This window comes from Trichechus manatus, unplaced genomic scaffold (assembly GCF_000243295.1).
Source record: "Trichechus manatus latirostris isolate Lorelei unplaced genomic scaffold, TriManLat1.0 scaffold00001, whole genome shotgun sequence".
In the NCBI taxonomy this organism is placed as follows: domain Eukaryota; kingdom Metazoa; phylum Chordata; class Mammalia; order Sirenia; family Trichechidae; genus Trichechus; species Trichechus manatus.
In genome coordinates, this window is record NW_004443937.1 from 4,244,662 (window position 1) to 4,256,899 (window position 12,238).

Sequence of the window (12,238 nt, forward strand, 5' to 3'; positions counted from 1 at the left end):
CGAGAAGGGAGAGCGTTGACATGCCGTGGGGTTGTTAACCAATGTCATAAAACAATATGTGTACTGACTGTTTAATGAGAAACTATTTGTTCTGTAAAACTTCATCTAAAGTACAATAAAAAAAGTTTTTTTTTAAAGTAAGGATAATACATTATGAACAAGATAAGCCAATCTCAGCGATTCAAGGTTGGTTTAACACTCAAAAAATTGTAATTCACCATATTAACAGAATAAAAGTCATATGATCATCTCATTGGATGCAGAAAAAGCATTTAACAGAGTAAAAAACCTTTCATAATAAACTCCCTCAGCAAACCCGTAAAAGAAGAAAACTTCCTCAATTAGATAAAGGGCATACATCATACCAATACATAATATCATACTTACTGATGAAACTCTGAATACTTTACCCCTCTAAGTGAGAATAAGGCAAGGATATCCACCTCAACATTTCTATTCAACATTGTACTGGATGTCCTAGTCAAAATAATAAAGCAAGAAAAAAATAAATAAAAAGCACAAAGATCAGAAAAAAAGAAGTAAAGGTGTTGTCATTCACAGGCAATATGTTTGTGTATATAAAGAACCCTACCAAAAATACTACTAAAACTAATCAGTGAAATTAGCAAGGTTGCAGGTACAAAGGCAATCTATAAAAATCAACTTAATTTCTACATAAGCTCAAAAAACAGTAGGAAAATGAAGAAAAAAAACTTCCTCACAGTACAATAAAAAAACATCAAATGGCTAGGAAGAAATATAACAAAAGATGTGCAAGACCTCTACAATGAAAACTACAAACATTGCTGAAAGAAATTAAAGAAGACCTAAATTAATGGAAAGCTATACCATACTCATAAATCAGAAGACACAATGTTGTTTAAATGTCCATTTTTTCTAAACTAATCTACGGATTCAATGCAACCCCTACTAAACTCCTAGCAAGCTTCTTTGAAGAAAGAAATAAACTGAATCTAAAATTTATATGGAAACTCAAAGAACCTAAAAGAGGCCAAAACATCTTTAAAAGCACAAAGTTGGAGTACTTACACTACCTAACTTCAAGACTTCTGTAAAGCTCCAGCAATCAAGAAAGTGTGGTCTTGGTGAAGACCTAGACAGACTACTGGAGCATACAGAGAGTACATAAATAGAACCACGCACAGGTGGTTAATTGATTTTCAACTAAGTAGCAAAGTCAATCCAGTTAGGAAGAGAAAGTCTTTTTAAATGTTGCTGGGACAAAAAAAAGAATCTCGGCCCCTCTTTCCCTCCATAAACAAAAATTAACTTGTGATAGATCACAGGCCTAAATACAAGAATCACATCTATAAAGTTTATAAAAGAAAACACAATAAAATATCCTCATGACCTTGGGGCAGGTATTTAATTTTGTAAAAGACACACAAAAAATAACTATGGGAGAAAAATATTAATAAGGTGGACTTAAAGAATATTTTTTAAATATTAATAATTTTTCAATTCTACTCATTAAAAGTCATCATTAATGAGTGGACAAGCCACAGAATGACAAAAAATATTTGCAGTGCATGTTTCTGACAAAGGACTTGTAGTTAGAATATAAAAGAAACTCCTAAAAATCAACAACAAAAGGGCAAAGTTGCAAGATGCAAGGTTAATATACAAAATTGGATTGTACATCTATATACAACAATAAAAAAAGGCAACAATCTAATTTAAAAACCAGGCAAAAGATTTGAATACTTCACAAAAGAAGATATAGAAATGGTCAATAAGTACATGAAAAGGTGGTCCTCTTTATCAGTCACCAACGAAAGGCTAATTTAAACCACAATACAATGCCACTTCACACCCATTGTTGTTGTGGTTGCTGTGTGCCATGAAGTCAATTCCAACTCACAGCTGCCCCGGAGGAGGAAGAGAACTGTCCCATAAGGCTTCCAAGGCTGAAATCTTTACGAAGCCAAGTGCCATGGAGTGGTAGATTAGCAGCCAAGGGCTTAACCATTGTACCACCAGGGATCCTCTCACGCCCATTTTTAAAAAAAACCGTTGCTGTCTAGTCGATTCCAAATCATAGAGACCTTATAGGACAGAGTAGAACTGTCCCACAGGGTTTCCAAGGAGCGCCTGGTGAATTTGAACCGCCGACCTTCTGGTTAGCAGCTATAGCTCTTAACCACTATGCCACCATTTCCTCACACCTGTTAGTGGGGCTACAGTTTTAAAAAGCTGTCTACAGTAAATATTATTGAGGAGGTGGAGCAACTAGAACTGTCTACTGAACTAGAATTGTACATTGCAGGTAAGATTGTAAATAGTACCACCTCTTTGGAGTTGTGCTTGGAAATTTGTAATAAAGTCAAACATATATTTAACCTATGACCCAACAATTCCACTCCTGTTTACCCAAGAGAAACAGGAACACATTCACAAAAAGGCTTGTACAAGAAAGTTAATAGCGGCCTTATTTATAACAGTCCCAAACTCGAAACAACTCAAATGTCCATCAACAGCAGACTGACTGGATATACAAATTGCATTATATGTATACAATGACATATACTCAGCAATAAAAGAACTATTAATATATGTTAACAACATGGAAGAATCTCAAAAACATGTTAAGCAATGGAAAAAACAAAAAACCAGACCTGTTGCTCTTGAGTAGATGTGGACTCCGGGCAACCCCATGTGCTACAGAGTAGAACTGCTCCATAGGGTTTTCTTGGCTGTAATCTTTACGGAAGCTGATCACCAGGCCTTTCTTCTGCAGTGTGGGTGGGTGGGCTTGAACCACCGTTTAGGTTAGCAGCTGATTGCAAACTGCTTGCGCTACTCAGGGACCCTGGAGAGTCCATAAACAGGCAAAAAATGATTATCTGAGCAAGAAAGATGTGGGCACATGGTGGGGGGGAGGTGTGTGTCTGTGTGCTCAAGCTTTTTCCACCAGCAGGACTTGGGAGTCACTGTAGACAGTAACCGCATAGACTCTTCCAACACACAGCTTCAGGCTGCCAAGATGCTGAGCCTCATTAAGAAAGACAAGAAAAATCCCATCTTTCCGTTGAATAAAATTATGTTCTCTCCACACTTAGAAGAGACAAAACAAAGGGGGAGGGTTCCAAAATGGCAGGTTACCCAATGCAGCACAACTAAGTCCAGAGCGCACACTCACAGAGACTGCAATGAGAATGTCTCCTGGAGTTGAGCAGTGCACAACCCACACAACCCTACCCGGCAGCCGTAAGAACAGTGATGAAGAACACAGGCTTTGGAACCCAACAAACCTGGGCTCTCGTCCTAGCTTTAAGACCAAGCCATATAACCTGGGTCAGGTAATTTAAACTCTCTGAGCTTCACTTTCCTCAAGAGGACATGTTATATATCCCTGTGAAGTTCAGTGTCTGGCACATAGTGGTTCTGAATAAATATGTGTTAAATGAATGCAAAAAGGAGCTAATATCTGCCTTACAAGGTGGCAGTGAGGTGCAAAGGAATTAACATACATAAAGCTTTTAGCATACAGTCTAAAAGCTAGCACAGCCAAACCAAACCTACTGCCATTGAGTCGATTCCGACTCATAGCTACTCTATAGGATAGAGCAGAAATGCCCCATAGGGTTCCCAAGAAGCAGCTGGTGGATTCGAACTGCCGACCTTTTGGTTAACAGCCGTAGCTCTTAACCGCTGTGCCACCAAGACTCCAAAAACTAGCACACCGTAAGCATCAAACAAGTATCTACAAAAGATGACAGACTGAAAATATTAAGATTCTTCAGGATGGAAAGATGCATGCTGGAAAGGAATTGTTTTAAGTTAATAAAATGTAAATAAACTATAGAGAAGACAAAAACAGACTTTAAAAAAATCCAGATATGGTAGAACTTTGGTAGGGTGGGGAAACTTCTTGAAGCTTGAGAGTACCTTTGGAACAAATAAAAAGTAGGAAATGCATACATTTGGTTGTCTCCAGTTCCAGGGTAGGTAAGGGCAAAAAGTACTGATAACCTGAAAGAATTCTAAAAATGATATTGTCATGAGCCATAATCCAGGGAAGCTGAACCGTTTGAGTTCACTCCCAGCATGGGGGAGGGAGTGACAGCTGGGGGGGGGGGGCATGTGCTCCTTTTTCCCTCTGTGCTTACTTCCTGGTGGAACTGTGCTTTTGATGCAATCATGAAAAGTCTTCACTCTGATTAAAGTAGAACAATGGAGCAGTCACCCGGGACTGAAAGCACATACCCAGGGCCGATTCCTCCCCCTACCCACCCCTCCGCCCCCAAAAATCCCAAACCCATTGGTGTTGAGTCAATTTGGACTCCTGGTGACCCCATGTGTTACAGAGTAGAACTGCTCCATAGAGTTTTCTTGGCTGTAATCATTATAGAAGCAGATCGAGGGACCTTTCTTCCATGGCACCACGGGGGTGGGTTTGAACTGCCAACCTTCAGGTTTTTAGACGAGAACAAACTGCTTGCGCTACTCAGGGACTCCAGCCCCCGCCTTATCCTCTGGTCCTGCTGCCCACCTCCAGGCAGGAAGCTGCGGCGCAGTCACTTCCTCCAGAGGGGTGGCTGGTAACAAAAGCCAGCACAAGTACATTCTGGAAGGAAGGGATCGCTGAGCCCCCTAAGTGAGGTCACACCAGTTAGCAGTTAGAAAAGGAGGCATTTCTCACACTTGCTAAAGAGTTTGACGCTTGTGAAACATAAACAGGAAGTGGGAGCTCTCCAAAAGCGACCTGAAGGAAATACACTCCCAGTTTGGTCAACGTGTGAATCCCAGTTCCCTAGCTCGTCAAGAACACTGCCATTAATACTGACCCTCCAAACTGCACCCAGTCCCACCAGTGACCCTATTTTTTTTAAAATCAACCTTCGCACAGCCAGGTCACTCAGCAGCGGGGTGACTGACCGCAAGTGGGGAAAGCTTAACAGTCATCTCTCAACTCCCCGAATTTGCAGGGCAGGGGAGCGCAGAGGTCAGTGAAATCCCCAGCCAGGCCTTATTTTAGTCATGAATTTCCACTGGCTCCCTCCTCCGACTGCATTAGCGCGGCTCACACAGCCTGGCTGGAGTTTCAGCTGTTTTCCCTGCTCCAGGCTGAGTTAGAAGGTCACACAGACCGGACTTTTCCGGGGGAGGTAGGTGGGGGCCTCCGGCGGCCTAAGCGAGATTGCAGCGATCTGGGGCCGCTGGAGGAGGCCTTTCTGCCCCAGACTCGGGGTAGTGGATTAGCTTCTTCTCTTCCTCTACCCTGGCGTCTTGGTTCGTATTAAATTAAATTAAAAAAAATAAACAAACCTTTTTTTTTCTCAGTCGGCCAGTGGCCCCAATATAATTTTCCCAGGGCTGCCTTCCCCTCATTGCCCAATTTATCCTTCTCCCAGAGGTTCCTGTAAGTTCAAGGGCAGGGTCGTGTTTGATTCATCACTGTGTCTCTAGCAGCGAGCATAATGCCTGGCACAGAGTTGGGAGCTCAATCTACTGTATGAATACAAAGACTTCACTCTAACGGCGAATCGTTTTTTGTCTCTTCTCTTTCTTCCTGCCATGGGTTCAGACCGCAAGAAGCGTCGCCGAGGTACCTGGCAGGCAAGGATTTGGCCGACCCCGGGCTGGCACCCCACGTCCCCAGGGTCTCGGTCCCTGGGCCAACGCAGAGGGGCGTGCAGTCCGCTGCGCGGCGGCCCGAGCCCCGGCCACGTGAAGCGTCACGCCCCGCGCTGCTGCAGGGCAGGCGCCGCCGCCGCGGTTGTGTAACGTTACAGCCGGCGGGGAGGCGACCCAGAGCGCCTCTGCACCGGAGAGGGCAGAGGAGGGAGGGAGCGGACGGCGCAGCGCCCAGTCTCTTTCTTTGCTTGACTACCCGGGGAGAGGGGCACGAGGGCACACAGGGGGGCGTGTAAGTGGGTGCCCGCCCGCCGTCAGGCTGTGCCCGGGAGCTGTGTGCTCCCGGGCAGGACGAAGCCCGCTCCGCACACCCTCGGCGGTCAGGTGCGCGCAGCGTGCTCTACAGCGGCCTCGGCTGCCCCTGGGCTTGGCTGCCAGCCCGCCTCCCATGGGGTGACATCCGCCCCGCCCCTCGGCCCCTCCTCGCGGCGGGCAATTCCTGGACGCGGGGCTGGGGGGTGGGGGCAGGGAAGCCGGGACGGAAAGAAACCCCAGCCTCTGGGGAAGGGAGGGGGACGGGCGAGTCCCTCCGTTGCGCGGCGGTTCCTCCGAGCGGGCCGGGCGGGGAAGGAGGAAGAGGGCTGGGTTGGAGCGAGCAAGGGGATATTCCTCTCCCGGCTTGAGTCAGACGCGGGCGGATCCGTCCTCCCCCGTTCCCTCCCAGGAGACGGGAACTTACTTCATTTCCCTGGGGCAGGTTCGCCCACGTTACCAACCCCCACCCCCTCGCTCCGAGGCCCCTTCCAGCTTCCGCGCCCCCCACCTGGGGGGGGCAGGACCCAGGCCGCTCTGCCTCCCCCTCTTCTGGGAAAGGCGGCCGCAGCCGCAGACACCTGGGGGCTGGGGGTGGAGGCTCCCTCGCAGCCGCCGGAGCGTTGTCCAACACGTGAGGCTCATGTGATGAAGCCGGGGGAGGGCGGGCAGGTCGCTCCTTCCCTCCCCGGGAGCGGCCAGACGTGCCTGGAGTCACAGGGTAGAACACGTAGCTCCAACCCACCCACTCGCTCCCGTTTAACCCAGCCCGCAGCCTCTCCATTACTCCTCGGCTCGCGGCCCCCCCCCCCGGCCCCCACCCCGCCCTCCCCGCGCCCTCCCGCCTCCTCGTCCGCCCCACTTCTCATTCACTTGGCTCGCACGGCGCAGACGGCGCAGGGAGCACACACCGCCAGTCTGAGCGCAGAGCCGGAGCCAGAAGCCGCCGGGACACCGGGCCATGCACGCCCGTAACTGAAGCAACACCTCAAAGCCGCAGCTCTGCGGCAGCCCAGCGGATTACAAGGAGCTCAGACTCAGAGCAACCCTTGGAAGAGACCCCTGAAGTCCCCTCCAGGACAGTCCTCACCCCGACGCCCCGCTAGCGCAGACAGAAACGCGCAGTGGCCCCGGCTCGCCGCACCATGGAGCGGATCCCCAGCGCGCAACCACCTCCCGCCTGCCTGCCCAAAGCGCCAGGACTGGAACCTGGAGACCTACCAGGGTAAGTTGGCACCTTTTAACCTTTCAAGTCTTAAGTCCAGCTCTGCGTTCTGCGCGGCTCTTAACTTGGAACAGCTCCTGGCGCATCCGGGGGTTCTTGCCCCGTCAGGACGCCTGCAGTCGGTGTGCACGCGAAGTCACGACCCTTCCTGGCCCCTCTCCCTGCAGGATGGATTTTGCCCACATGTACCAAGTGTACAAATCGAGGCGGGGAATAAAGCGGAGCGACGACAGTAAGGTAAACGCACCGCGCCCCTTGGGATCGCGTCCCAGCCCCTCGCGCGCGCTTAGTTGCCAAGAAAAGTTTTCCGGCTTTGAGGTTGGCGGGGGGATGCAAGGTGTGGGCTAGGTGCCCCTACTGAGTAGTCTGGAAAAGAAAGAGTAAAAGGTGGTTCTGGATGTGACTCTGCCCCCCCTGCGCGACTCCTCTAGCGCCAGGGGGTCTTTGCATCGGCTACCCCAGGCGCCCACCAACTCCCTATGCGCCTTGCAGGAGACGTACAAACTGCCGCACAGGCTCATCGAGAAGAAGAGACGTGACCGGATTAATGAGTGCATCGCCCAGCTGAAAGACCTTCTACCCGAACACCTCAAACTTACAGTAAGTGAGGATCTGGCAGCTTTCCAACCCAGCGCCTCTGCCGGGAGAGCGGGCCGGGGCGGGGTCACTCGCCTCCTGCAGGCCCCGCTGGGAACTGCAAACCAGACGGCCGGATCGGAGCTAGCGGGTGGCTCGGTGTTAGGTACCCTTCCCCAGACCTAGGATTTTCTGGAAGCCTCATACAAATGAGGTGAGAACCACTTGGACCTCTCCAACTCGCCTCCAACATCAGTTAGCCTTCATGTTTTGAAGAGTTTAAGATTTTCCCTTCTAGTGATTTTCGCGGTTCACTGATTTTCCTAATTTAAGAAGCCGACCATGTAGCATGCAGATTTTATTTACCCCCTTTTAAAACAACGACGAGAGGACTTGCTTTAGTGTGTCATTCTTAACGTTCAGTCCTTTCGTGGCAGAAGCCAACAGCTTACTAGCTTGGCAGCCTTTGGTTGGGGAAAGGAAAAAAAATAGTATTGGGAGAGGAAGAAAAAAGCTGGGATGAGCTAGAAGTTCTGGAAGGGTGTTAGGCAAGAAGCTAGGGAAAGCCTCTTGGCTGCCAGACACAGTAGAAGTCCTCATCGGACTGACACCACTGCAGAGAAATGTTATCTCCGGATTCCCCTCCATTAAGGTCAGCAGCGGCTGCTGGAGAAATTTATCTGTCAGAGCTTTCTCCTGAGGTAGCTGCCACTCTCAGAATGCCTCCAACGATAGCTGACACGAGTTTTTTATTCTTTAATCAGAAATTAATGTGTGCGTGTGTGTGTATATATACTTTTTAAAAATGTTTTTTACGAACTTAAAACTGAATTTAGCCAACCGGGAAAGGCAATTCCATTTCCCTTTAAAGACATTTCTCATTGCTGGTAAGTGTCCCAGAAGTAGGACTTTTCCCACCTAACTGCTGACTAAGCTTCTTTTTATTCCAGACTTTAGGTCACTTGGAAAAAGCAGTGGTTCTTGAACTTACGTTGAAGCATGTGAAAGCACTAACAAACCTAATTGATCAGCAGCAACAGAAAATCCTTGCCCTGCAGAGTGGTTTACAAGCTGGTGAGTGCCCAAGTCTGCTATCATGTCGGAAGGGTTCTAGCACAAATAGAGAGCCTGTGGGCTTCAGCATCTGGTGTAAGAAACATTCCCACAACCAATTGCTTATGCACCTTCGTTGGGGAGAGGCAGTTTTATCTTTCCTAAACGGTCAGATTTTTCATTTGGAATGCTGCTGTGTGCCACCTGGCATGCATACAGATTAGTCCAATGATAAAATATTTCTGTGGCATTTTGGCTTAGGAGTTTCTGGATTCTTGGAGATTTTCCCCCTCCCCTTTAAAATGCCAAAGCACCTCTAATTTACATCGTGGGTGTTTTACAGTTGGTTGTCTTAGCCCTCTTTCATTGGCGAGGAGATCACGGGTATGCCCCAGCATTTCCTGTCTCTTTGCTTCCTTACTGCTCCGTGTGTGGTGTGATTCTGGCAGGATGACAGCAGGACTTTTTCCTGCATTTCATGTGGTTCCCTGAGTAGCCACTAGGTATCTTGTTGAATTGCACGATCTAATGAAACCACTGAGGTTTCATCATTCGTTTCTACTGACTTCCAGAGAATCAGAGTCACCTTCTAACCTTCCAGACTCACCCCTTCCAAGTAATACTGTTCAGATTGTTGGAGACTTTCTTCTATCCACTCCCTCATTCCTTTCTTCTCAGCCTTTCTTTCCAAGGCGAGTCCGATGGGAATCACAAAAACCCAGCAAGTGCTTTCTGCCAGTTTCTGCATTGGAAAGTAGGAAGATGATCGTACATAATTTCTTGGTGGTTGTTGACAGATACAGATGTAGAAGAGACAGCTATATAGAGAAAGAAGATAAGAAAAAACTTAAAAGTAGAGAGCCTATTTAAAGAGTAGAGCATGACTGCAGCTTTTATAAGTCATTGAAAGTAAGCTTATTTTGAATGATATTGTTTATTTTATGATTATCTGGCCTCTGTCCATCTTGCCACTATAAGTCGATGCTCTTCTGTAAATTGACTCTTCAATTTATAAACACATCCGGATGTTCACTGCTGTGTCACTAATGACGAAAACCCAGGCACAATCTACACATTCAAGAAGAGAGAAAATGGTCTCTTATTAATAATGGACCATTTCCATGATGGGATATTATGCAGCCATTAAAAACCATACTTTATCTCTGAGCAGTAGGATTATGATTTATTTTTACTTTATTCTTTATACTTCTCAGTGTAACCCAAATTTCCTCTGAGTATATTACTTTCGGAATTAGAACTACAAACGGGCAAATGCTGTTTTTTTTTGTTTTTTTTTTTTTTAACAAAAAGTCTTTGGCCATATAGATATCCAGGTGAACCACAGGGCCTTCTGAAATGTCTCCCTTTGGGTCTGTGTTTCTCCAGGTGAGCTGTCGGGGAGAAATGTTGATGCAGGTCAAGAGATGTTCTGCTCAGGTTTCCAGACGTGTGCTCGGGAGGTGCTTCAGTACCTGGCCAAGCACGAGAACACTCGGGACCTGAAGTCTTCCCAGCTCGTCACCCACCTCCACCGAGTGGTCTCAGAGCTGCTGCAAGATGGTACCTCCAGGAAGCCATCAGACCCAGCTCCTAAAACCATGGACTTCAAGGAGAAACCTAGCTCCCTGGCCAAAGGCTCAGAAGGGCTTGGGAAAAACTGTGTACCGGTCATTCAGCGGACTTTCCCTCACTCGAGTGGGGAGCAGAGCGGCAGTGACACAGACACAGACAGTGGCTACGGAGGAGAATTGGAGAAGGGTGACTTGCGCAGTGAGCAGCCGTACTTCAAAAGTGATCATGGACGCAGGTTTGCCACGGGAGAAAGGATCGGCACTATTAAGCAAGAATCCGAAGAACCCCCCACCAAAAAGGGCAGAATGCAGCTTTCAGATGATGAAAGCCATTTCTCTAGCAGTGACCTGATCGGCTCCCCATTCCTGGGCCCACACCCGCACCAGCCTCCTTTTTGCCTACCCTTCTATCTGATCCCACCATCAGCAACTGCCTACCTGCCCATGCTGGAGAAGTGCTGGTATCCCACCTCCGTTCCAGTGTTATACCCAGGTCTCAACGCTTCTGCTGCAGCCCTCACCAGCTTCATGAACCCAGACAAGATCTCGGCTCCCTTGCTCATGCCCCAGAGACTCCCTTCTCCCTTGCCAACCCATCCGTCCATCGACTCTTCCGCTCTACTCCAAGCTCTGAAGCAGATCCCCCCTTTAAACTTGGAAACCAAAGACTAAATTCTTTAGGGGACCCTGCTGCTTTGCTTTCCTTCCTCCCTTCCTTCAAAAAAAAAAAAAAGTTTTTAGGAGTGCAGTGAGATTGTTCCAGTGTGTATGCCGAGCTAATCTGAGGTGTGGGGAGAAGATTCAGGGTGTGGGTGTCTGCGTGTGTGTGCATGTGTGCGTTGTGTGCCTGAGTGTTGGTATAGGACATGAAGGCTCCTTTTGGCTTAGAGAAGACATGAAGGAGTGCCTGACATCAGCAGATTTAGGGGGGATTGTAGCACACTTCTGGGCTTTTCCCCACCCGGAGAATAGCCTCCCTTTGATAGGAATCAGCTGGATTTTCAAAAGCTTCTGTGAGTCACTCTTCAGTTTGGGAGTCTGTGGCTTTGAGAAAAAGGTACTTTCAAAAGAGGGCTTTCCGGAGCACAGCTCCCAGCCAGCTGTTCTGACCCCACCCTTGTCCCTTTATTGTTGAAGTGACTCACCAGATGAGGAGAGAGCAGTCAGGCCGAGCCTGGGTGCGATTCTGCTAAAGTGGTGAGGTAACAGACACTGGCATCGCACGGCAGTGGTTTCAGGAGGTTTCCCTCGGGTATGCTTCCCACCCCTGCCTCAGATGAATAAAGAGAATGTAGTTCCCTACTCAGGCTTCGTAGTGGTTAGCTTATTAAGGAACTGAAAAGGGCCCCCTTGTACAAGCCGGAGGAGCCCTGGTGGCACAACGGTTAAGCGCTTGGCTGCTAACCGAAAGGTTGGCTGTTCTGACCCACCAGCTGCTTTTCTGCGGGAGAAAGATGTAGCAGTCTGCTTCTGTAAAAAGATTTACAGCCTTGGAAACACTATGGGGCGGTTCTACTCTGTCCTACAGGGTCGCTGTGAGTTGGAATTGTCTCGATGGCAACGGGTTTATACAAGCCGAGCTGCCAGGGAATGAGGGAGGAGCTTCCTCGGGGCCTTTGGCACCTGTTTCTTGGTCTCACTGTTAGCACTTGCTGTCCAAGGAACCAAACCAAGGTCTGAGAGATGCAGACATACAAGTTCCGAGCACCCCAGAGGGCACGGAGCTGAGTCATAAATTGCTGCCTTGCAACAGAGCTAGACTCGGTTTTCATTTCCATCCTATAACTCCTTTTAACCAAGCTTAGCTTCTCAAAGGCCTAACCAACCCTTGGCGCAGCGAGATCCTTTCTGTAGGCTAATTCCTCTTGCCCAATGGCATACGGAGTGTCCTTACTGCTAAAAA

General features: G+C 48.2%; 1 protein-coding gene across 1 annotated transcript; it reads left to right on the top strand.

The window, feature by feature from the left end:
• The first annotated feature begins 6,778 nt into the window (after positions 1-6,778).
• On the top strand, positions 6,779-11,075 carry BHLHE40 (basic helix-loop-helix family member e40). The gene is made up of 5 exons (XM_004368284.2): positions 6,779-7,135; positions 7,303-7,372; positions 7,628-7,735; positions 8,662-8,785; positions 10,151-11,075. The coding sequence occupies exons 1-5, from the start codon at positions 7,056-7,058 to the stop codon at positions 11,005-11,007; spliced, it is 1,239 nt and encodes a 412-aa protein (XP_004368341.1). The 5' UTR covers positions 6,779-7,055; the 3' UTR covers positions 11,008-11,075.
• The last annotated feature ends 1,163 nt before the right edge of the window (positions 11,076-12,238 follow it).